Consider the following 27,789-nt stretch of genomic DNA (forward strand, 5'->3'; position numbering starts at 1 on the left):
ATTAAATTAGAATTAATTGAATGTGAAAAATAAATGACTTATTTCATGTTATGACCAAACATAATGTTTATATTTTTGTTTTTATATGATACATTTTATATAAATATTATAAATGTATATACATTTCCCAAAATTTCCAATTAATTCCCATAAATTCCCATTAAGTTTCCAAAAGGGAATATTTCCAAAAGTTTCTGTCCCTTTACAACCCATATATATATATGCCAATGAACCTTAGTCCAACTTTATAGAGAACAAAAAGCTGCATTTCTGACCTAAACATATCATGTATGCATAGTCATTGTATTCTTGCGGTACAAGTTTCGTTTAATATATCTAGATTTTTTTTATTGGCTGAGCAACATTAAAAATGTGAAAATCAGTGGGCATCTTTCAACCTTGTGAACATATAATTGCCTTATCATTTCACAACCCAAGTGAGGGGATCTGAAACTAAATGTTTAATCATTTCAGAAGATTAATCATTATTGTTGTATCTGTGTTTGGAATAAACATTGTTTTGAATGTGATTTGCCTTGTTGATATTAATACAAAATGATGTTATAATATTGTTTGCTTGAGTGGGTTTAACCCCAAAATCCCTGGTCCATTTTTTCACATAATATGGTCTTTGCATCTGGCAAGAATTCCTCTGTCTAGGTGTAATTTTTCACAAGAACAGTCTAAATTTTAAAGGGTTAATTTAATTTAATTTAATTTAATTTAATTTAATTTAATTTAATTTAATTTAATTCGTTATTTTACCTTATTTGTATTTATTTATTTTTAATATTAATGTCTTTTATTTCAATTTATTTTATTTTACAGAGACTTTTACACAAGCATTTTCCCGGTATTGACACGGGAAGTTGTCATGCCGTAGAGTGAGTTGGCACGTATACCGGAAGTAGATTAGAGTGAAGTGGAATCAGGGTGCAGCACAAGTTTTGACAGATTCCTGCAGGCCTTTCTGTGAATATTACCTCTTTTACTTCACATTCTGTAAGTTCTAATACAGCTAGTCATTTAATTTAACTTCAATCATAATCAGAGCTCTTATACATGCGAATAATTGTGTGTGTGCCTCAAATAACAGCGAATTTTCAGACATGTTTATGTATGTGAGTTTGTTTACATATGTTTTCCTACCATTCATACAGATATATATTTCTATTTTTTATCTAGTAGAAAAAAAAGACGTATCTAAATATCTAGACGTTTTATAACGTCTTACTTTGTTCTCATTTACAGCCAGTTTAAGCAGTTCTTGACAAAATACATTTGTAATTCGTTAAATCGTATGTTATATTTGATAAGATTTGTCAATAAATGTTTATTTCTCCATTGATTATACAACAGTTAGGTGTGAAATCATGATTTTCTGCCTTTAATTTCTAACCTATTATTAATTATTTTATAAATATACTTGGTCTTGTTAGTTTTCTTCTCTATAATAAGCGAACCTCATCTCTGTGAGAAAGTGAGTTTGGATGATTTACTACAAAACCAAGAAGTTTTTCCTGTATTTGACATGGTTATTGATCATGTGTCAGTCTGTAAAGGCCTCAGAGATGGTCTCATCTTGTGTTTGTTGTAGACATAAGATGGTGCTGTTGTATCACTTTGATGATTTAATGAGCATCACTACATGTCTTTTTTTTTTTTTTTACATGGTAATAAAAAGGAATGCCTTTACTTTGCTTTAAGGGTTTTGTTCAGACTTAGTACATATTTCCACAAATCTTCTGCCTGTCACATGCTTTATGCTAAATTATGTTTATAGGGCCTTCTAATTAATGTGCATTTAATCAGATAGATTGATCACTACTAATATGTCCCCACAGACTTATAGGTAGCCGCCATGAGTCTTCAATGGACGGCCGTGGCTACGTTTCTGTATGCCGAGGTATTTGCGGTACTACTACTATGTGTCCCGTTCATCTCTCCAAAACGGTGAGTTTCATGTGTTGATGAAATGCATGTTAAAGGGTTAGTTCACCCAAAATTGAAATTTCTATCATTAATTACTCACCCTCATGTCGTTCCACACCTGCAAGACCTTTAAGATAACAAATTAAGATATGGTTTCTGATCCTCTAGTGTAAGCAATGTAATTACCACATTCAAGGTCCAGGAAGGTTGTAAAGACATTGTTAAATATTCCATGTGACTACTTAATGTTATGAAGTGACAAGAATACTTTTTCTGCACAAAAACAAAACTAAAATAATGATTTTATTCAACAGTTTCTTCTCTTCCATGTCAGTCTCCTATGCCATTTGGCGTAGTGAACGCAGTGCAGAGCTTTTGTGTTGTACATCAGAATGCCTTCTCATTATTGGCCGGCTCCTGCGTCAGCATCACACGCATGCGTTGTGCTGCTCATGTGAACGGCATCCACCAATGCTGAGTTGGCGTTCTGGCATAAACACGGAAATGCTGAACTGTGTTTGCAAAGTAAACAGTTTAGGAGACTGACAGGGAAGAGAAGAAATTGTTAAATAAAATTTTTTTTGCACACAAAAAGTATTTTCGTTGCTTCATAACATTAAGGTTGAACCACTGTAGTCACAAGGACAATTTTAACGATGTGTGCGACTCAATCAGCTCCCTAGTTCAGTAGTCAGGGCATTGATCAGGGAATCGGCCACATTCATTTACATGATATACTGATTCACGACCTAGGGAGCTGATTGAGACGTAAGTGAAATTTGTCATGACGTTACTGTGTATAGGGAGAGCAGAAAGCTCTTCGATTTCATCAAAAATGTCCACATAGTAATTTTAATAACATCTGATAGTCATCAGGCTCTGAATTTTCATTTCACTTCTCATCCATTTTCTTCTCTCAGAGCAGTTTTCTTCAACACAGGCCTCTTTCCAGGAAAAATCTCAGAGTATTGCCAGTACTGAAATCTGTCCATTTGTTGTGAAATGAAGTTGTTGTGTTAAAGCCCTAAAATTTGAATGAGAGTTTAGTTGTTGATTTGGATGTTTTGTTTCCAGCGCTACCAGGATAATTAAATTCTGTGCAATGTTTTTATTCCAAAAAAGGTCTTGTGAGGGAATAATTTCTTAATTTGAGAGCATTCACATGATCTGCCAAGGTTGGGACACTTGGTAAACAACATTTTCTTAGAATCACAAAGAAACACTCTGAGAATCCTCAAAAAGAGAAGAAGTGCTTCTCAAAGACATATGTTAGTGTTCCCCTTAAAGTGTGTTGAAAAAATGTAAACCTAATGTTCTTTGGACTTGTTGAGAAAGATTAGCGTTATCTCATGTGCCTTTTTGCCCTCTGCTCATTAAGGTGTTATCTCTGTTGTTGCCTTTGTAGATGGAGCAAATTTTTCAAGTCTCGGCTGGTCACTGTCATAACAACGTACGGAAACACTGCCTTCATCGTCATCATTTGTATCCTTGTCTTTCTGCTCGTAGGTGAGCTTGAAAACACCTTACCTACATTGTTCCCATTAAGCAGTCTTGTTCATAAATGTACATACACCAACACACATGGCAATGAAGTCAATATGATGTTAAAGAGGATGTGTTATTAAAAATACTACTTAAGTCATCCATGTTACAGCTAACTTGCAAAAGCGAGTCATTCTGAAATAATCGCTGTATTCATTGCATGCCATGATGTGCTCATTAGCGTATGACTGGTTTCATTTGCATATTAATGCTTATTTAGTATTCAACAGCTTGGCAGGGTCACACATTTTGTATATGAAAAAGTTAGTTAGCTATAACAGATGATTAACATACACTCCTGTTCAAAAGTTTGGGGTCAGTCAGATTTTTTATTTTTATTTTATACTTATATTATAATACTTATTATAAGTATTATAATATAAGTATTTCATACTTATATTAAGCAGAGATGCATTAAATTGATCAAAAGTGACAGTACAAACATTTATAATGTAAAGATATATATAATGACATTTTCAGTAAGATTTCTATTTCAAATACACATTGTTTTAGCAAAAATATTAAGCAGTTATTAAACTGTTTTCAACATTTATAATAAGAAATGTGTATTTTGAGCTGCAAATCAGCATATTAGAATGATTTCTGAAGGATCATGTGACAATGAATGAAGATTGCAGTAATGATGCTTTGATCATTACAATATATTCTAATAAAATACAGTTATTATAAATTGTAACAATATTTACACATTTATATTTTTTACTGTATTTTTGATCAAATAAATGCAGCCTTGGTAAGCATAATAGACTTCTTTCAGAAACGTAATACATTTGGCAATTTATATGGATTGAGAATATGCAATAATTAAAATAAAAATGTATTTAACTGCTAATAAGTACATTTTGAAAGCCCTACAAACATTGAATTTATGCAAATTCTCTGACTTTTGCATGGAATAAACTCGATTTATGAATGAAAAATAGAAATAGAAAGTTTGTGTTTCTGCCTCTACAGATGCATTTAGAGAAGTGAGAAAATACAGTGTGTCAGAGAAAGTGGATCTGAGCAACAACCCTGTGGCCATTGAGCACATCCACATGAAGCTGTTCAGAGCCCAAAGGAACGAATACATCGCTGGATTCGCTTTGCTTCTGTGTTTGTGAGTGTTTTTTTCCTTTCTCCCTTGCCATGTTTGTCTCATTTTCTGTGAAACTTGCTCCCGCAGGTCTCTCTCGCTTCTGTTTTTTCCCCACCTTAACACGTCTCTCTTTGGCACTGGAGCTTTGGCACTGATTTTCTGAGCGTGATCAGATACACGGTCTGACTTTTTTTTAGTTGATGGTTCCCAACAGATTTTCTGTACAAGCTTATAAACAGAAAATCACCCTGGCTTTCAGAACAGGGTCATTGGGTTCGGCACGTTCTGTCCCAGAGTAGTATTCAAACAAGATGCACAAGTATTTTGATTTTGACCATTTGTTGTGTTGCAGTGCCAGCTGGCAAATAACATATTTACTCATCAAAGACCTTTTTTCACTCTCATGAAGCACTTGCTGAGTGTTAATTTAAGACCCTGGGTGTACAGCTACAGGTTGTTTTCAGTAGGTTTTGTCCTCAACTTACATAATGTTTCTCCAGTGTCAATGTAGCCAAGCCAAGCACTGCTGACCTCATCTGTCATTTGAATGACACCATTCGCAAACTCAAGGATATTCAAGACCGATGAATACAAATACAATACAAATGATGTTCCGTTGTGAATGTTTATCAGTGATGTTCTGTTCAAATATTATCAGGGTTATACCAGTGTACTGGTCATGTTTTGATAAGGATATGCAGTTAAGTAGAACTATTACAGGTGAAATGGCTAACATATTTATTTTGTTTTTACTAAAATTAAACTGTCATATGACGATTAGGCTTTTCTCATTTATCATTTAAAATATGCAAATTAGTTGACATGTGCATATTTGATATCAAAAGGTATATCAAATTCTCAGAAGACTTTTATTTTGGAGCGTGATCCAAAACTATGTGGGATGTAATGGAGTCCTAAAACCCAGAAACTTTGTTCCATCAACCCAAAGTCAATGGGTTTTTGGTTAAATGTCTTAACAGCAATTCACGCTTTATTCTGCGAAATAAAATACATCAGTACAAATACTAAAGCATTTTTATGCAAAAAAACTTGGCAAACTTCATAAGCTAACCTACAGAAACATCATATAAAGATCTGAAAATGCATTTTATGACCCCTTCAACCCCTTAACTGTCATCGTCCCGCTAGCAGGACACTTGCCGCTATTTTTATTTATTGTTTTTTTTTCGTATCACATATTTCAGTAATCATCATAAATTAGGTATCATTCGATATTTAGACAGAAGTTTATTAATTTTACAGGAGAATGCATCAATAAATTTCAATGGATTGTGGGTGACGTCCGGTGTCTTTTTTTTTTTTTTTTTTGGTACATTGCCTAAACAAAATTCCATGGGAACTTTTAATTTAATTTAATTTAATTTAATATCAACTTCAAATTTGGAACACAACATGGTTAGACATATGGCTTTGATTTTTATATAAATTTTTTAAGTGCTTTTCTTCTTTAAAACAAGACCCAAACTTAGGTTTGTATTTCAGAGCATTCTTGAATTAAGTTTGGATTATAAGTTTGCATTTTAACGTCTATGCTCAAAAAGGGTGGTGACAGTTAAGGGATTAAAGTTAGTTAAGAGACATGAGAAACTGCTTTTGCTCGATGCAAGATGTCAGTCACAATGGCGAGATGAGCACCAGTGCCAACTGGAAAAGGTCATAATATCCAACGATGTTCATCAAACATTTCATTTGTATAAGTTTTTATGTTGTATGTTTTCCGAAAGTTGGTTAGTTCAAGAGTCAATCCAACCAAAATCATTATTTTAGCATGTATTATCTATTCATAACTCCTGGCCAGCTTTGTTTTTTTATCCACACTGAAAGTGGAAATGCTGAGGCAATAATGTTCTGTTTGCATAAAATACTTGCCTGTCATGGCAGTTAGCTTTTTTACTAGCACAAATTTATCTTGCATCTCCACCTTGTTGGAGACAGTGTCTTTATTTATAGTAAGTAAAGGTGAATGAGTTGTGTACGTGTGGGGCAGACAGAGCAGAATATGTTGCTATCTTACAGTAGACATGGAAAGAATCTTATGTTGAGCCGGTTAGGGGTCCCCCACACTGTTTCCATTCACAAACCTCATCCCTGGTTACTTAACTTCTCTCAACCCGATTGGCCGGTTTGCTGTTGCACACTGTACGCAACGTTTGAGAGTCTCCCAGCTCTGCATAGCTTTTCCTTACAGGGGTTTCACCATATTTTCTCTGAATGGCATGTTATTTATATCCTGCTGGATGACTACTACATCCATTAGCGATACTACTTCCCTTGACTGCTGGGCTTGAGTGTCGTTTTCATAATCAAACGGACAGCTGCAGGACATGTGATCAAGCAACTGGTGACGGGTATTATATTTAGCCTATGTTCATGGCATTCTCACTGTCCAAAAGGCCATGACTCCTGTTACAAAATGGACCTCTTCCACCTTGGCAGCAAATGCACAGATGCCACAAAGGTGATTAAAGCAGCGCATGATGGTTGGACATGTGCTTCAGGCGTGTTAGGATGCAGTAGGATGAAGTAAAGTGGAAATCGCTGTTCTGTGATTAAAGCAACACGCCGGCGAACACTGCAAAAATAACTTGTTTTCAGAGAATAGATATTGAATCTAGTTTATTTGTCTTACCCCACTGGCATCTGACAAAATTTTGCAAGATTTATAGTTAAAGGAAGAGAAAAATTGCTAGTGGGGTAAGAAAAATACAACTGAGTTCAAAATATATTCTCTAATGTCAGTTTTTCTTCTCAAGTAAATTAATCCTTTAAAAATGTTTGGAGCGTTTCTCTCTCTCTCACTCTTTCTTTTTTTTATATTTTATTCACATGCTTCTGATTATCTTTTTTTCTTCTATCTTTATTGAATCTGATATTATATTCATATAATTAATCATTGTCATCTGAAAAACTCTAATAATCTGCACTTAAATATGATCAAGTATTCATGACACACTTTTTTATTGCACAATAATCTTTTTTTTCTTTTTTTTTTTTCTTTTTTCATACAGCGCTTCAAGAAGGGTCATATTTCACTCCTAAAAAAACGATTAGAGGTTGCCTACATAAAATCAACCCTTTTTTTTAGGACCATTAAGTTTTGAAGCATTATTATGGCATTTAAGCACATTTTGCCCCAGTTATTATTACTATAAATGTATTTGTTCTATTTAAAATAATGTTTTTTTTTTTTTTAAATTGTGAACATACCTGATTTTTGATTTTGAATTATACCTGTTTAGTATATGCAATATTTCTTGTACTGGTTTTAATTTACTATGATTTTAATGAAAATGATTATTTTTGAACAGGATGATTCATGTTACATTTTCATTGCGGTGATATAACTGAAAGTATTCTACATATCGTTTTGTTTTTTTATTTGAGTTAACATGTCTATACTATATAAGCACTTGCACAAAGGGAAAATTACTCATATGTCTCATATTTGCCAAATAAATCATTTAAAATTTCAGAATAGGTTAAAGTGCAGGTCACCTCAGATCACCTTGTTACCTCATACAGTGCATTTGGCCAAGGTGTGGGCTTCTCTTGCATTTATGCAAGTCGTGGCTGTCAGTGGCTAAACCCATCTGCATTTTGGTCACAACAGGCTTTCACAAACCTTGACCCCTTTTACACATGTGGACATTGACATGAATGCGATGCCTGCCGCCTTTAGCCTCTGCATTCAAGCACACGGTTCAGATGTCATCAGCCTGCATCTCTCAGCTCATCTGGTTTTGTGAAATTGTAATTTTAGAAGACTGTCCATGTTAGGTGAGGAAAATAGCCAAAAGGTTTACACTGGCTTCAGGTTGGCATAACCATTTGATATTTGCCTGTGCTTGAGCGGTTGTGACTCATTTGTTTATGCTAATTTTTGTCATGCTGTCTGCCGGTGGTGATTAATGATCATTGATGTTTCCTAGAAGTGTTATGCATGCTTCAGGAGTGATGCTAAGTAACCCAATCTCTGATTTTGGACTGGACCTTTAGTCCTGGAGTGGAGAGATGTTATTCTTGCAGTCCATAGAAATGTCATACAGGCCTCTATGCTCAGCATCGACTCCTCCCTTTCTGTTAAAACGAGCCATATGTTATTCAAATGAAATCATCTGCCAAAGTACTCATACTCTGAAATTCTTGGTGCATTTATTTAATATAATGAATGTATAAATATATATATTATATTATATTATATTATATTATATTATATTATATTATATTATATTATATTATATTATATTATATTATATTATATTATATTATATTATATTATATTATATTATATTATATTATATTATATTATATTATATTATATTTGCTTGTATATTTACACCTTTCTGGCATCTTTATAAAATATATACACTGCCGTTCAAAAGTTTAGGATCGGTAAGATTTTTAATGTTTTTAAAAGAAGTCTTCTGCTCACCAAAGCTGCATTTATTTGATTTAAAAAGAAAAAAAAAACATAAAAATATTATTACAATTTAAAAGTTTTCTATTTGAATTTATTTTAAAATGTAATTTATTCCTGTGATCAAAGCTGAATTTTCAGACTCCAGTTTTCAGTGTCACATGATCCTTCAGAAATCATTCTAATATGCTGAGTTTTCTGCTCAAGAAAATATCATTTTATACTTTAATATTACTGTTTTTTTTTTGTGTGTGTGTGTGCGTATATATATATATATATATATATATATATATATATATATATATATATATATATATATATATATATATATATATATATATATATAATATATATATATATATATATATATATATATATATATATATATATATATATATATATATATATATATATATACATATATATATATATATACATATATATATACACATACACATACACATACACATACACATACACATACACAGTACAGTCCAAAAGTTTGGAACCACTAAGATTTTTAATGTTTTTAAAAGAAGCTTCGTCTGCTCACCAAGGCTACATTTATTTAATTAAAAATACAGTAAAAAACAGTAATATTGTGAAATATTATTACAATTTAAAATAACTGTTTTCTATTTAAATATATTTGACAAAGTAATTTATTCCTGTGATGCAAAGCTGAATTTTCAGCATTGTTACTCCAGTCTTTAGTGTCACATGATCATTCAGAAATCATTCTAATATGCTGATTTGCTGCTCAATAAACATTTATGAATATTTTCAATGTTGAAAACAGTTGTGTACTTTTTTTTCAAGATTGCTTGATGAATAGAAAGTTCAAAAGAACAGCATTTATCTGAAATACAAAGCTTCTGTAGCATTATACACTACCGTTCAAAAGTTTGGGGTCAGTAAGAATTTTTATTTTTTTGAAAAGAAATTAAAGAAATGAATACTTTTATTCAGCAAGGATGCATTAAATTAATCAAAAGTGGCAGTAAAGACATTTATAATGTTACAAAAGATTTCAGATAAACACTGTTCTTTTGAACTTTCTATTCATCAAATAATCCTGAAAAAAATATTGTACACAAATATTTTGTACAATTGTACACATTAAATGTTTCTTGAGCAGCAAATCAGCATATTAGAATGATTTCTGAAGGATCATGTGACACTGAAGACTGGAGTAATGATGCTGAAAATTCAGCTTTGCATCACAGGAATAAATTACTTTGTGAAATATATTCAAATAGATTCAAACAGTTATTTTAAATTGTAATAATATTTCACAATATTACTGTTTTTACTGTTTTTTAATTAAATAAATGTAGACTTGGTGAGCAGACGAAACTTCTTTTAAAAACATTAAAAATCTTAGTGGTTCCAAACCATATATATAATATACAGAAATCTGAAGTAAATTTTACATAAATGTTCTGCAGTAAATGCTTATATAGTGTTTATAAAGTGTTTACAGATTCATTTCTGGGATTTTTTTTTTCCCCCCAGTTTTTTTGTTTGTTTGTTTGTTTTTTGTCTGGCAGGTGAAAATTATAGAAAAGTAACTGGACATGCCTGCTAAACAAGCCAGAAATTTTATGGAATCATTCATGTCTGGAGCACAAATGTTGTGGGACGAGTTACGTAATGAAGTTCATTGTTTAGATTTAGGCGTTTGTTGAAATAATAGTCATAGTTTCTTGCCTTTCTTGCAGGCACTACTAATTATGCCAAAATCTGTGTCCGTACAATGCAGAAATGGTAGTGTAGGCTGAGCTGTAACGATCAGATACACACTGACTGTTTAGTAAATCCACTTGTGTCCGAGTTCATGTTGTTTTTTTTCCCTCCAGGCTGTTGAGACGTCTGGCCACACTGCTGTCTCAGCAGGCTACACTGATGGCCTCTAATGAAGCCTTTAAAAAGCAGGCGGAGGGAGCAAATGATGCTGCGAAGAAGTACATGGAGGAAAATGAGAAACTGCAGGAGGTAAGAGAATCGTGTGAGACAGTGCCAGTCCACTAGTAAAACTTTTTTTAATACCCCAAAGGCTTCCAAGGAGTAGTAACCTTTACTTGGTAGCTGGTTAATGACCAATGGTGTAACTACAGGAAGTTTGGGAAGGACATAAGGACAGGTAATCGTGATGAATGTGCTATATAAAGGAACCTTTCGCCCAAAAATAAAAATTCTGTTATTATTTAATCGCCCTCATGTGGTTGTCTATGATTTAGTGTCTATGACTAACACAAAAGAAGCAGTTGGTAAGCTGCTCTAGTCCCTCAAATCAAAAAAAGAAATAATGAAGTGTTGGAAAGACATGAGGGTGACTAAATGATGATAGAATTGTAATGAAGAGATAAATTGTTCCTTTAATGACTGCTAATCTGTTTGTGATTTAGCTAAAATTCCACATGCACTTCATTAGTTATGATTTGATGTTCTCATGAGTCATTCTGGTTTATTAGGTGTTATCCATCTCTCAGTTCTCAGAGAAACTGTTAATATTATAGTGCTGCAGACTTTATATTTTACCTCTAGAGGGCAGAGTTTCACATTGTCTAAAATGTACATACTATGTTACAGGGTCTAAAGTTAACACAAGTCTAGTGTCAAATGCTAATAAAATAGTGTATTATTTACTTAAGGTCACTGAGCAACTGGCCAGTAACCCAATGTTTTTTTTTTTTTTGTATTTTCATGATAGTAATAAATATAAATGGCTTGAAAGTGTATGGACACTATTAGGGGGAAATTAAATTGACCATAATTTAATATAATTTTGTTTATTTTTTTTAGTAGATTGGGCTTTTATGTTCAAAAGTTCGGGGTCAGTAAAAAAAAAATGTTATGGTTTGAGAGAGAGACTCAATTTATTTGTTCAAAAATACAGTAAACACAGTAATATTGTGAAATATTATGACTATTTTAAATAACTTTGAAAGGCAGTGTATTTACTTCTGTATGTATTTATGGTCAGAATAGATTTTAAAAAATATTTAAAAATGTTACATTTCTAATGTTATGTTCATTTTTATAAAATGGATAGGAATATATTTAGGAAATATAAGAAATATAAATATAAATATTTTGACTGTGATAAGAAGTCGTAGTTGATATCATCTTTAAGTAGGATAGAGTTTTCTAAAGGTTTGGTTTAGTGGTATGTAGCTGAAAGGTTATAGGCGACGATGAGCTTTCACCGGTGTGCCCTTGAGGCACTTTAAACTCATTTGCGTCCGACCAACTTCCAGGGAAATTCAAGGGAGCTGCCAACCACTTTGTATAATTAATATCTGTAAAATAACCAACACTATAAACAATGTAGAGGGGAACTACAGTTCAGTTGATCACTTCCACATTGGCAAGCCTTTTCAAGTTCAGTGAAGGTGCTGAGTGTTATTCTGTGCCTTTAGGGTAGAATACATGTGGTGTTCAGACCACAGACAACATTGATGCCACTCATCTGCTCGTGGCAGCCTTGACATGATCACACTCAGTATTGGCTGTGTTTCAATGATTAGTTTTTTTTGGCACTGTATTGATATTTCTCAAGCATTCTGGTTAGTGTTTGTGAGTATTAAGCTACTGTTGGTAATTCAGCCTGAATGGGTTGACTCAGTTCAAGCTTTGTTTTGGTAAATTATTACAGTATTGTATATACTGTTTTTGGTTTGCGTTATACTTATAAGTAGATTTAAGTTATAAAATGTTCCATTGGCCTTCAAGGCAAGTTCAAAGAGTTCGTTCACCCAAAAATGAAAATCCTGTCATTATTTACTCACCCTCTGCCGTTCCAAACCCGTAAGACTTTCGTTCAACTTCTGAACACAATTGAAGATCTTTTATGTGAAATCTGACGATTTCTGTCACTCCATTGACAGCTACGCAACTACCACTTTGAAGCCTAAATTAAATATGTTCAGCATATAAAGAGATATGGATTAGTTTTATAATCTTTTTATGAACTTTTTGAAGCTTCAAATTGGTAGTTGTGTGGACTGTCAGTGGTTTAATTAAAAAAAATCTTCATTTGTTTTCCAAAGATGAACAAATGGACTGGTGACATGATGACAGAATTTTCTTTTTTGGGTGTAATTGTATTTTTCTCTATAATTATTAGCCTTAGTTTTTTTTTTAGTTTTTGTTGATTTTAGTTTTCATTTATTTTTAAAGTTTTAGGCATGCCAAAGTTAATAAATTAATTGGTATCATTTAAAAAAAACAAACAAACAATCAAAAAACAGCACTACATTTCTCAGCACAGTCTAGTTATTGTTATTGGCATTTTCATGTTTAATGCATGTAATTATTATTATTAGTAGTAGTATTTATATACTATTATAGTATTTATTAATATTTTGCATTAGCGTTTATTTTTTAATTTCCGTTTTTATTTCATTTTGAGTTTTAGTAATTGTGTTATCTGCTTTTGTAATTTTTATTATTGTTTGTTTTTTAAACATGTCTCTATATAGATTTAATATATGTATTTTTTTTATTTTAGTTTTAGTAATTTTAGTACTTCAACTCAAACTTTCAGTTCTTATTTTCGTTTAATGTGTTTTAAGTTTTGTTTTTAATTTTCAGTTTGAATTGTAATTGGTCCTCTGCCTTACATTTATTGACATACTGAATTGTCATTGATCTTGCCTTCCTAGCATATATTTAGCCACTTTTACACTTCACTATCTCCATGCATATTGATGACATTGTAGCCAAGAGAAAAAAGACGCATTGACTGTCAAGACAATGGCAAATGGCTCGGATGTGGTATGTCATTTGCAAACACTGCTATTTCCTTGATATGTAGGTCTAGTTAGTTATTAAAGCCCTAGATACAGCAATCACATGCTTTGTTATTGTCTTTAGCACTTGTAGTTTGCTAGTATTTAGATGCCTGTGCGTGGAGGATGCTGGGATATATCAGCATTGCGTGGCTCAATTACAGTGCTGACGTGCAGTAAGTCACCGCTTTGATCTTTGCATGGTGTCACCCCATGCAGAAGCATGGCACACGTGGGTTATCTCACACACACATACCACCATAATTCACATCTGTCAAATGTTGTAACACCACAGAGCGAGCCATAAACAAGAGCATAAGCCATACTGAATGACAGATGGTGGAATATTTCAATTTAGTAAATGAAGTTTGACTCTAGCAGAATGAGGTCTGTAAATCTCGCTGTGTTCTCGAAGCGCCTGGGCAGGACTTGTGTCCTTGAACAGGGTGTGATGACCTGACCGGCCTCTGTGATTATTTTGCTGCGATTATTATTGATAGATGTGTGTAGATGTTAACGGGAAGAGGTGAGAACAGCACATAAAGGTTCTGCGTTGATCTCTCATCTCTGTTCAGGGTCAGTCCATCCTCTATCACTGTCCCCAAGCAGGTGTTAAAGCGCACTCACATTTAATCAAGCGAGAATAAGATCATGAATTTTGCAAGATTCTGCTTCATAAAATGTAGTTATATTGCAGCTATTAGTTATGTGTAATAGTTCGTTTAATAATTCATAATGCAATTAGCTGAGACAGCTCCTTCGGTAATAAAGCACTGATAGTTTCATGAGGGTTTTTGCAGTTTTCCACACTTTGTGCATTTACTTTTTAGCAAGTCCACTTATCCATCTTATTCCTACGCCCCATGACGCTTTGCACGAATTATGGGTGTAACTTCTGTAAATCTTTTAAACAATCAGTGAAAGGCTCCCTCGCTGAACGCCATAATAAGTTTTTTTTTAACTGGATACAATGAGATGACAATATTCTGCTCACCCTTCAACCATCGAACATTAAAAGGACATTTAAAAGTGTAAAAGCATCAAAAAGGTACTTTCAACAGACCATTAATAACCCCAAAGCGTGATTCTTTCCGCAGCAATAACGGACGGGTTAAATATCACTGTGGTAATATATATCTGTATTATGTAACATACCAAAAACATATCCAAAATGTTCATTAACTTCAGCAATGCGTGATACTATTTCAAAGTGATTTCCGCCATTTTGACAGATAATAAATTGTTTTTACCAGTGAAAACCAACCTGGAAAGAGATGTGAGGATTTGAGGAGAAAAACAAGAGATTCTTTCTTACATTCCAGTGAATTATTAATGGGATATTCGTAAATTAAATTGGGAGAACAGACCACAAATGTGAAGTATATGTTGTCATTTCTCATACAATTACAGTGGTATGCAAAGGAAAAGAAAATAATCATGAGGAAAAGAATGCAGCGACTGAAAAGAGCTCTTGTCATAGATATTCTTGTTATAACATGTCACATTAAAATACCAAGCATTAAGTTTTTCTCATGATGTCTGAAAATAAAACGTGAAGAAAAATTGACAGCTCATTCAGTCTAACTGATGGATAAGCTTTATGTAGGGCAAACATATCATATGAAATGATTCGTTTCAGTCTTTTTGAATGGAAGTTCCCCAAACCGGAAGCGCCACATTCAAACGCAGTAGGCTCGTACGGAATAAGATGGATAATGTTAATCAAGGTTTTAACAGCTTGTAATGAAACTTAAAAAACAAGACCTTCCCCAACCTCCTAGGTTATCTATGAAAGTCTGTAGACTGATTGTTTTATTTGAAGGATGTTTTTGCCAGGAAAATCAAGTCACTTTGGAGTGTGTGCACGAGTGCGAGCACGAGCAATAAATTGCTGGTTGCAGTTCACTTAACAGCCAACGGTGTCGATAATTTCCTAGATTAAGGGGTCGACACAGCTTCTATCTTACACCATTCTACACCCCATTTAAATGTTGTCTTTTCAGCTTGGTGTTTTGTACCTCAGTTGATATATATATATATATATATATCAGTGCTTCCCACACATAGACTTTACTTGGGTGGGCCGCCCACGTATAATAATGGCCGCCCAAGTATATTTGGAGACACATTTTTGCTTTTATTACTTTTATCCTCTTATACTTTTATATCCGCACAAGATAATGAAACCATCCGCTATCGATAAACTAGTCGTTTCATACCTGCTCGTTACGTGTGCGTCAGAACTGTTTACTCCCGCTGACATTCCCACGGGCGCTGCATTTTGCAAAGTCTCAAGGCGGCGCTGTTGCACGTTCTACAAGCTCGTGCAACAGCGCTTCAGTCTGCTTTAAAGTGATTCTCAATCAATGAAAAGTGCAGATTTATGCCAAGTGATTGCTAATGAACTATGAATTATTACAAAGTTTACTTTATTGCCTTTATATAAAATGTTTTAGACGATTGTAAGATCAGCCTGCAATTTTACAGACATTTCAAAATAAGAGTACCTGTGTATTTTGGACTTTTATAATTAAAAGTCACACGCTCAGTTTTTTCTTTTTCTTCTGGGCATTATAGGTATTTTGGTTACACAATAAATTGTATTACATTTGATTTCCATTTAATTCATAGTAAATTATTGTAGTCTCCCCCACAGGAAGAAAAGACTAAGAACATTATTTGACACACATATTATTCATTTTATAAATTTTGCTAGTAAAATCTGTGTCCCATTCACTGAGAGAGACACTATGTGACAGCAAGGAGAACATAGGAAAGGGTGAACCATTTAAACGCTGTAATTTTGCATAATTTACAATGCATAATATTAGTATGTAATTAAATGTAATATGCTATGTAATAAAAATTTCAATTAAATAAAAATACTGTTAAAAATCACACATTATTTGTTTGTCTTATGTAGTAGACCATTTTTGTGCCGTGGTTAATATGAGGATTTTTCACCCGGCTACCACCGCAAGTATATTTATATATTTTATATTTATATATTTTATATATATATATATATATATATATATATATATATATATATATATATATATATATATATATTTATATATATATATATATATATATAAAAAAAAAAAAAAAAAAAAATATATATATATATATATATATATATATATCTCTCTCTGTCGGAAACCTCTTTAAAAACATCTGACCTAGATTTAGTTGTGCCCAGGGCCCAGAAATCATCCTTCTCTTGTGTGACGTGATTTAAAACACTGCCCTAGGTTTGTTCCCTTGTCCAGGTCACTTTGAAAGTGTTTATTCTAGAATGTCCATGTGCCTTGGACTGCATACCTTGAGCGGTTTAACATTAAAATATTTACTCAGTCAGGTTTTAATGGTTTGTGGAACATGTACAGGGACTCATTCCACGTATGAGAAACTTTCATGACCCTTGACAATCTTACCACAATGCTCCTCATGCCATTATATGTTAATTTGTAAGCAGAACAAGAGTATAGCATGTCTGTAAGCAGACTGTTTAGTAAGATTTAACTTCTACTGAAGTTTCAGACAGTGTTTATTAATGACTTCTTGAAATCAAAATTTAGTTTTGTTTTGTTTTTTTGTTTTTTTGTGGTGTTTATTCAAAGTACTAGATGGAGTAAAATTTTTAGCAAATTTTACACTTTGTCTTCATGGGAAAAAATAAACACTGATGACGTCTTGGTTTCAACCCAGAAAATGTGCGATATTTTGAAAAAAATATTAGACCATTCAATACATTTGATAGTAATCAGAAACGTTAGCCTGGTGTGTATGGCTGTTTTGGCAAACATGTACGCTATATATAGTGCGCGTCCATACGGGTTTTGCACAAAAGATGAACATGACGGCACATGCTAGTCGATGAGTTGAATCTACACAGCAACTACATAAATTTATCCTCTAACCATTCAGAAACATCCAGTTTCATTCTAAAAGTTGTAACTTCTTCCTGAGTCTCTCCATCAGTGTCGACTCCGGTTTGATCAATGTAAGGCTGAACACCGTTACTGACAATCCTCATTTTGGCTGCGTGAGATTCTCGAGCTTTGTTGTTGTTGAGCAACCGAAGTGCAAAGTTAAAGCTCCACCCTCTTCTGAAAAGGGGGCTGGGAGCAGCAGCTCATTTACATTTAAATGGTGTGTTTTTGCTCACACCCAAATAGAGGCAAATTTGACAAGCTATAATAAATGATCTGTGGGGGATTTTGAGCTGAAACTTCAGACACATTCTGGGGACACCAGAAACTTATGTTACTAATGTGAAAAGGAGCATAATTGGTCCCCTTGGCTTTAAATAAAAAGAGTATTTAAGTGTGAACTGCATAGTATGCAGTAAGCTGGCTGCTGTTATTAAAGTCCAAACTGAACTCCTGGCTCTCTCAATAAAATAACCAATAAAACAAACAAGAAAAATCTCTAATTAAGCCATGAAGCCATGGCCAACCATTTAGCACACATGCTCTATAAAAAACTTTGTGTACTATTGGAAGATAAGCAGCATAAAGTGATTTTATCAGTAGCAATTGCATTCGATTTTGCTGTTAGACGGTATTGTATTTAACTGCTTATGTTGTTTGATTTGATCAGACCCTTTATTCTGTAGCTTTCCTGCTGTTTGAGTCTACAGACTAAAATCTTCTTTCTCGAGAATGTTTTCTGCAGGTCAGATGTGAATGGCTACAGTTGATGGTTACTCACTAACAGAATCTCCTAAGTTGATGACACAAATGGAGATCATTGATAAACCTAATTTTAACTTGATTGCAATCCCTGGAAAAATAGAGCACTTGATTTGTCCGTAACTTTTAACATGTTAATGAATGGCCTGTGAAACTGTTGTTTGTCCCATTAAAAAGTTGAGCCTAGAGGACAGATGATTAGGTTTTCTTTGAAATGTTGTGCAAGTCTTGCAGCTACATCCCTGTCCTTATGTTTATCTGAAAACATCAGAAGAAAACAGTTTGCGACCCAATTTTACCTGTTTTTCTGGATGAAACTGAATATATCTGGAAATGCAGGAAGGAACTTGTTTTAGTATTAAATAGCTGTCACGGCTTGCTCAATATACCATGTAAAATTGCTCAATATACTATCTATTATTAAATGAAATGGATATGTTGACACATGAAGTACATAATTTCATCACATAATCTACATCCACTTGATATTTTCATGGAAGTAAGTTTAAAGGGTTAATTCACCCAAAAATAAATATTCTGTCATACTCGCTTTATATGATGAACCGATTGAATTTAGGCTTTTATTCACATATAAACATCGATTAATGATATAATCACATGATTAATGACAGAATTTTTGGGTGAACTCTCCCTTTAACACTTTTTGAGAAATAGCTGATTATTGCATGATATGACTAATAGAAAGAATGACTGTTTTTCATCAGAATCTGCGGCAAGCGGGCGTTGAAGTGCCTGAAGTGGGTGGGAAGGCCAAGGGTGGCGTGGAGGAGGATAAGAAAAATCTGACTGAAGAGGTCAGGCAACTGAAGGATGAACTTGACGCAACCAAGAAAGGTACACTGAACCACTCACTTAAAACCACTGCTGTTTACATATGTGAAAAAAGAATGATATATTAATGCTTTAAGTCTCTCGGTGAGTATAAATGGCATAAAGTTTGGCAAATGAACAAATTTCTTTTTGTAGGTTGTTAGTATGAATGTAATTATTTATCCATCAAGATTTGTTTAGATCAGGGGTGGGGAATGTTGATCCTGGAGGGCCATTGTCCTGCAGAGTTTAGCTCCAATCCTAATTAAACACACCTGAAGCTAATCAAGGCCTTCAGGATTACTTAAGTTACAGGCAGTCGCAGGTGAGTGTGTTTTTTTTCGGGGTTGGAGCTAAACTCTGCAGGACAATGGCCCTTTAGTTAATGGAAGGTGGCCTGTGATATTATTGATATTTTTCCCTGCCCTATGACTGTAAATGTCAACAGAAAATTCATTTAAGTGTCATTTTTAAGAAAGATGAACAATTTTTTTTTTAGAATACCCTTAATGTAATGCATTGATGAATTGGCCACACAATAAAACATTTTGAGAATGTTTGAAAGTTTGGGTTCAGTAAGTCTCTCACCAAGGCTGCATTTATTTGATTTATTTGAGAAATTATTGCAATTCAAAATACCTGTTTTCTATTCGAATATATTTTAAAATGTAATTTATTCCTGTGATGCAAAGCTGAATTTTTTTTACCATCATTACTCCAATCTTCAGTGTCACATGATCCTTCAGAAATCATTCTAATATTCTAAGAAACATATTATCAGTGTTGAAAACAGTTTTGCTGCCTAACATTATTGTGGAAACTGACATATTTTTCAGGATTTTTTGATGAATAGAAAGTTCAAAGCATTTATTTAAAACAGAAATCTTTTGTAAGATTATTAATATCTTTACTGACTTTTGCTGAATTGAAGAATTAATTTCTTTTTAAAAGAATTCACTTCAGTTTTGATTTAATATTGCCCAATGTGGATTTAGAGTAAATCTAAATATTTTAGTGTTCAGAAAAATCATTTAGCCCCTCTGATGACCCTGCAGTGAACAACACAAGATGACTGCAGCTGAACAAGACTCTTCACAGAGGAATGAGCTTAGTAAGGTTGATTCCCATGCCTCCTTTCGCATGTACACTGTATTTAGACTGTGCTAAGAGGTTCATGACCCTTTGATGACCCCCCAGCTGAGGGCTCCGTGGGGTGATGGGGTCATCTTGTGCAAAGCACACTTCAAGGGAAGTGCACAAAGCTGTCAATGAGCTTGCAATGAAGTCATTCTATTATTTCAGTAACAGATTTAAGCAGATCAACCCGCCCTTTAAATGTCATGTAAATAAATTAATAGTGTTATACACTTATGTTTAGAGGTTTTGGGTCAGATTGTTTTAAATAAATTAATCATTTTATTCATCAAGATGCCTTAAATTGATCAAAAGTAAAGACCGTAAAGACATTTATAATGTTACAAAAGATTTCTATTTCAAATAAATGCTGTTCTTTTGAACTTTCTATTCATCAAATAATCCTGGGAAAAAATCAATCATGGTTTCCATAAAAGTATTAAGCAGCAAAATGGTTTTCAACATTATTAATAATAATAAGAAATGTTTCTATAGCAGCAAATCAGCTATTACAATGATTTATGAAAAATTATATTTTAAAATATGCTTAAATAAAATTCAGTTATTTAAAATTGTATGAATAATTTCACAGTATTACTGTTTTTACTGGTGAGCGTAAAAGACTTCTTTCAAAAACATTAAAAATGCTTACTGATACTGACCACAATCTTTTGAATGCTAGTGTACAGTAAGTCAATCACATGGTCTCTTCTGTTCTAAGTGGGCAGTATTTGCACAGAATAAGCTGCAAAGTGGACCAGACTTTCTGCTGACAGTCAAATGTCTGGCTCTGTATGTAAGCTTATTTCCGCCACCTAAAAAAAACAACAAAACAAAACAAAAAGGTAATTGTGACTTTTTATCTCACAATTCTGACCTATTTTCTCAGAATTGAATTTTATAAAGTCAGAATTGCAAGTTTAGAACTCACAATTCTGACTTTAGAACTTAGAACTCGCGATTCTGAGTTTATAGAATTGCTCACATTTCTGACCTTAGAACCCGCAAGTCTGACCTTAGAACTCGCAATTGTGAGTTTATATCTGATAATTCTGGGAAAATAAAGTCACAATTGTGGGATAAGAAGTCGCAATTGCCTTTATTTATTTAAAGGCGGAAACAAGCTTCCATAGCTCTGTGATGCTACTGTAACCTGGAGAAATTGAAGACCTGCAGAAAAGTTAATCTTACACTGTTTGATTGTGTGTGCAGCTCTTCAGAAGTCTGACAGTGATGTGAAGGCCATGAAGAAGCAGGCCGAGAATCTCACAACAGAGTACGACCGTCTCCTGGAGGAACACGCCAGACTGCAGGTCAGAGCTCACGCATGTGTCACACTTATAACATCTTTCCCACCTTAGCTCTGCTCTCTACATAGACTGCTAAGGCAACATCCTAACTGAAGCAAAACCTGAAGTGACCTGAAAAGAGTTTAACGATTCCAGTGACATCTCAAGTATGCAAGTTTAGGTTAAACATTCATTCGATTTTTGTTTTTTTTTATTCTGAACCTTATTTGCATTTTGTTGCAGAACTGTTCTTAATTTTCTTTTCTTTTTTATTCGTATTAAATTTTAAACGCTTTTAGAATCCATTTTCATTCATTACAATAAAGTTTATAAAAATGTCTCCCAGGTTGATAGCTCATTACGATTTGAAACTGAGCTACTTTTCTTATCTTCTAAATCATCAGATCAGATTAAAGAACCTGTTCCGGTATCTCATGTAGTATTCCTGCCACTCTGAGACAAGGTCATGAGTTCACTTTCCAGTACACGCATACTGAAAAAAAATATTTGCCTTGATGCAGTTAAAGTGGATAAAACTGTCTGAGAAATGAATAAATGTAACTGCATCAAACCACACGTTCTACGTTTCCGTTTCCAATCTGCCCTGATGCCAGCTGTTCAACTTGGAGTGATGTCAATCTGCCAGCTGAAAGCAAATAATGCAGCTAGTGAACACTAAGGCTACTGTGGCAGCTGTTTTTACAGGGCTTAAAGGTATAACAGTGTTTAAAGAATGGCAGACAAATATCACAGACTGAATCACACTTCACATACTGTACAGTACTATCTGTCCTATATATTGTGCAAGATGATTTCAAAATCACGATATGGTGTAAATAGTGTGTCAGAATGGTCTTGGTTTACATACCATTCTGAAGTATGCATTCATGCATGTTTTTGAGCTCCTGTAGCCAACAGCGTCTTGAGCTATACAAGAGAATTGAAATGTTCTCAGAGACTGTATCAACATACCATTTTATTATGTCCCAATACTGCTGTACGGGATTACTTCAGACTTGAAAGTATTTACCATTGCCATTGTATTTTTCATAGAAGTACAAAACCGTTCAAAAGTATATTATACACTTACTGTGAGATCCATAGTCTTGGTAAAAGAAAACATACCCAGCAAATTACACGCCTATACATATTTTAGGTTTCACGTACACGCAACTGAGAGCAGGCAGTGTACATTGGCACCACTGGCACGTGTCTGGTTGGCGTCTGTTAGCATCTTACAGTGAAACTCCTTAAAAGAATCCTGGAGGATCTGATATCACTATATTGAGTAAAATTTGAAATTTCAAACGTGCTGTCAACAGTCTGTTACTAAATTTACATGTTGAGAGTCAGTTTCACATATGAGCACTGTAGCACCATAGTTGCATTTTGAGACCCAAGATAGAAAGTTTTGCTAAATGCACTTAAAGAATGTTTAATCTTTCTAATTTTTACCATTTATTATGGACCAATGGATCAATACCTTAATAAACTGCAGTATTTACTTGCAAATATATTTTGCTTAAAGACTATAAAGCAAGTCAAATGACACACATGGTCTCCTCTCGATCTAAAGCGGTTTTGTGTGGTGGGTGTTCTGCTTCACTGTGGCTGATAGAAGAGGTGGTAGAAGAGATCACTCACTCTTTAGTCACTCGAGCAAGAGAATCGCTACATTAATGTTTTTTTTGTTGTTGTCATTTTACTTCTCTGTAAACTTGTCAGCCGACTCCTGGAAACATTAATGTGATGACAAGTGGTCTTAAGTGTGTATATGTGAGACAGACAGGGTGGGAATCTGATAGACAGGCTTCTCTCGATTACAAATAAACCTGCTTCTAATAAAAAACTGTGACTCATGAACACATGCTGCAGTTATTGCCGTTACACGCTCAGCAAATAGCAACAAGGTGCTTACTTTCATACACAGCACAGCACTGTAACGCCCATCATGTCATTTTTATTGCATGACATCACTGTTCGACAAAATGTTTTTGGTTTATTATATACACTGATCAAGCATAACATTATGACCACTGACAGGTGAAGTGAATAACACTGATTATCTCTTCATCACAGCACCTGCTAGTGGGTGTAATTGCTGCCTTATCAAGCAGCAGCATTTGTGCATGAAGGCACCTCATGAAACGGATTTCAGACAGGCTTCTGAGGCAGTGTAACAGTTTAATGATCTACAGCAATATAGAGCGAGCTTTGGTGAGAACTAAACAAATACTTAATTACAACAAACTCACAAACTAGCCAGCAAACGCAACTTTCGGACACCATCTTTATTTTTCTAGCTCAACTGTCACAGAATGGAAAGCACAGGATTGTGGGATATCAAAGGCAGCTAATGATACATCTATGCTGCCTTGAAAAAAATCGATCAGATGAAGGTATCTCAGGAAACAGGAAGTGAAGCTATCGTTGGAATCGGATGTGCCTTAATGCCTTCCTACCTTGAAACGTGTCCTCCGTAGCATTTTCCAGTTTTCGGACGCAGCCATTTTGCCCTTAAATTTGATTAGAAGCAGGAAAAATGGGCCAGCGTAAGGATTTGAGTGAGTTTGACAAGAGCCAAATTGTGATGCTAGACGACTGGGTCAGAGCATCTCCAAAACTGCAGCTCTTGTGGGGTGTTCCCAGTCTACACTGGTCAGTATCTATCAAAAGTGCTCCAAGGAAGGATCAGTGGTGAACCGGCGACAGGGTCATGGGCGGCCAAGGCTCATTGATGCACGTGGGGAGCGAATGCTGGCCCGTGTGGTCCGATCCAACAGACGAGCTACTGTAACTCAAACTACTCAAGAAGTTAATGCTGGTTCTGATAGAAAGGTGTCTGAATACACAGTGCATCACAGTTTGTTGTGTATGGAGCTGCATAGCTGCAGACCAGTCAGGGAGCCCATGCTGACCCCTGTCCACCACCGAAAGAGCCAACAGTGGGCATGTGAGCATCAGAACTGGACTACGGAGCAATGGAAGAAGGTGGGCTGGTCTGATGAATCACGTTTTCTTTTACATAACGTGGATGCTTGTGTGTCACTTACCTGGGGAACACATGACACCAGGATGCACTATGGGAAGAAGGCAAGCCGGCGGAGGCAGTGTGATGCTTTGGGCAATGATCTGCTGGGAAACCTTGGGTCCTGCCATGCATGTGGATGTTACTTTGACACGTACCACCTACCTAAGCATTGCTGCAGACCATGTAAACTCTTTCATGGAAACAGTATTTCCTGGAGGCTGTGGCCTCTTTCAGCAGGATAATGCGCCCTGCCACAAAACAAAAATGGTTCAGGAATGAGTTTGAGGAGTTGACTTGGCCTCCAAATTCCCCAGATCTCAATCCAATTGAGCATCTGTGGGATGTGCTGAACAAACAAATCCAATCCATGGATGCTCCACCTCACAACTTACAGAACTTAAAGGATCTGCTGCTAACATCTTGGTGTCAGATACCACAACACACCTGCAGGTGTCTAGAGGAGTCCATGCCTTGAAGGGTCAGGGCTGTTTTGGCAGCAAAGGTGCACAATAAAATATTAAGAAGGCCATAATGTTATGCCTGATCGGTGTATATTCGATATACTATTATTAAAAATTTTATTTTTCAATGCAGTTCCACAGTATAATAATCACAAATATCACAGTTAAAACAATATTAAGATACAAATTAAATTTGTTAACTTTGACAGCCCTAAAAATGCATTCTTTTTTTTTTTTTTTTTAATTGTCATAAAAGAAATTTAAGCCTGTTTACTTGTTCGGAAAAAATGAAATGCATATATACTTGTACTTTGCATTCTCCTGATCTTAATTATATATAACATACACACTTTTACAACCTGCATGTATAATGATTATACAAAATTATGAAAATGTAGTATAATATGAAAAAGTATAGTCTGAAGTAGTCCTAAAATAAAGTATAGCATGACGCATTGCTGAGATTTCTTGTCAGCCACCCCAAATCACCAGTCAAATCTTACAGGATTGTGCAAATCTCTGTCAGCTGGAGATGTTCATCATCTTTCTGCTCTGTCTCTGAATGCAGGCCAAATGTGATGCTCAACAGGACAAGAAATCGGACTGAATGAAGACCATCATGCACCTGCTCTCTTTCCTGCATCCTCATTGGCTGATAGCAGCTCAGCTGGGCTGCGCATCACTGCTCTGGCTGTGCAAGAACAGGGTTCCGTTCTTCATTAATGTGCTTTCCACGTGATTCATGAAAGCCTGCGCAGGGTTTTCATTCACTGTTTTCTTTCTGTTTTTGCTGTGAACTTCTGGTGTTTAATTTTTATTTCCAATGTTTTGGTTATAAAATGTCAGTTTAGAATTGAATGTCCACTGACGTGAGTATTACATTTAATTTCTTGATGCATCACAGTTTGTGTGTCAGGTTGAGCCTCATCCATGAAGCACAAGCAGGGTAAATTTCTGTGTCCAAATCATTGAATTCTACGATTTTACAGTTTACACAAATGCATTCAGCTTATTATTCATAAATGAGGGCCTTTGTTTATACAGAAGGACCAAGAAAAACTTTGTTTTCAGTATGATTCAAACATTCAAACTGCATTTTAATCATTGCTGGTTCTTGCCTTGTGGGGGAAACCTTCGATCTGTCCTTATGAATTTGGAGATTTGGTTGCAGAACAGATGCATGTCTTGGTAATTTTAGATCTTTGATTTACAGGGTACACAACACTTTACACCCAATATGCACTTAAGAAAGAAAATCCCTCCAGTTTACGATCGACGAGCCTCGTTTGTCATTTCTGACTGTTGTGCGTCATGCTATATGAAGATCTCTTTGGTTGGTTGTTTTTTTTTTTTTTTTTGTCCTGGGTGTGGGATTGCTCTTTTTTTTTTTTTTTTTTCTGAGCTATTGTAGAGCAGAGCGAGTAAACTGCTTCTTTCCAGTCCTGTCTGGTTTGAGGGCACTGAGTTGGTATAATCTGATATGAGCCTGGCAGGGCTGTTACAGTGGGTAAGAATGCCACTTTGGCAGGAACTGTAAAGCATCCGCAGCTGATATTGTGTTTCAAAACACAGCGCTCTGTATCTCTGGTCTTCTAGGTATTGAAATGATATTAACATCACATTTGATGGCCACACAGTAGTTTTGCATTTAACATGCAGATACCGTTTGGCAACACTAAAGGTCACCGCGTTCAGGTTCACTTGCTGTTGCTCTGGTTGTTTTACAGTTGGGTTTCTTCGGTTCTCGTCTGGCATGTGTAAGTAAATATCTTTGCAATCTTAGAGCGGTGAGACGTGAAAAAGGAATCAACCGGAATTACATCATAACCGTGTTAAAATTGGGATCTGTGGGAACAACGTTAGCACCGCTTTGGGCTCCCAGGGGGAAAGGGCATCGGGGTTACTTGCAAAGTGTTGGATAATTCATAGTCAAGACCTCCTGGACTGTTACCAATAATAAGAACACGAGGAATGCCATCTGCTACCATGACACTAGTTTACTATTTCATTCGCTCAACGATTGGTTAGATTTGTGAAACGTTAACCAGAGCACCAGTTCAGTGAAAATGTCAGCATATACCTGAAGATGGAAATGGCAAGAGTGCATTTTGACACATGTGCTTTGGCTGTAATGTCATATTGGGTTATTCTCAAAACCGTAAATAAACAAATGATCTGTTATGATACTGTTTAAATGGGCTCTTTCTTTATATGCATTCCTAAATGTAGCTTCTTCTTTCTTGTATCATGTTTTTAACTTTGTGACTTTGTGAAAAAACATGCACTGTTATGTTGGCAATGATAGAATACTTGCCCTTCATGGAACATTGTGTAGTTGTGCCCAATGCTCTGTTCTGATAGCGTAATGCTGTTATCTGCCTTGAATATCTTCAGGAAAGTTACATCGGTAATGTCTGTCTGCATCACTTAACTATGAAGTATTTTGTTATATGGTGATGTGCTTTAGTTGGGATGTTGATAAACCAAACCAATAAATTCTACTTCATCTTGACTTGACACTGCAGTTTCTTTATTCTTTTTA

General features: G+C 34.8%; 1 protein-coding gene across 1 annotated transcript; it reads left to right on the top strand.

The window, feature by feature from the left end:
* The first annotated feature begins 891 nt into the window (after nt 1–891).
* bcap31 (B cell receptor associated protein 31) lies at nt 892–27,789 on the top strand. Its single transcript, XM_067394439.1, has 8 exons — nt 892–1,002; nt 1,845–1,953; nt 3,338–3,438; nt 4,450–4,594; nt 10,871–11,006; nt 19,227–19,356; nt 21,679–21,779; nt 25,816–27,789. The coding sequence occupies exons 2-8, from the start codon at nt 1,862–1,864 to the stop codon at nt 25,852–25,854; spliced, it is 744 nt and encodes a 247-aa protein (XP_067250540.1). The 5' UTR covers nt 892–1,002; nt 1,845–1,861; the 3' UTR covers nt 25,855–27,789.

The sequence above is a fragment of the Chanodichthys erythropterus genome, chromosome 9, assembly GCF_024489055.1.
Source record: "Chanodichthys erythropterus isolate Z2021 chromosome 9, ASM2448905v1, whole genome shotgun sequence".
Classification (NCBI taxonomy): domain Eukaryota; kingdom Metazoa; phylum Chordata; class Actinopteri; order Cypriniformes; family Xenocyprididae; genus Chanodichthys; species Chanodichthys erythropterus.

Bases quoted from the DNA above. Each gene is read 5' to 3' on its own strand.
- bcap31 (XM_067394439.1), top strand. From the start codon at position 1,862: ATGAGTCTTCAATGGACGGCCGTGGCTACGTTTCTGTATGCCGAGGTA. The intron at 1,954-3,337 runs GTGAGTTTCATG...TTGCCTTTGTAG, and splicing joins CCGTTCATCTCTCCAAAACG to ATGGAGCAAATTTTTCAAGT. The intron at 21,780-25,815 runs GTCAGAGCTCAC...CTCTGAATGCAG, and splicing joins AGGAACACGCCAGACTGCAG to GCCAAATGTGATGCTCAACA.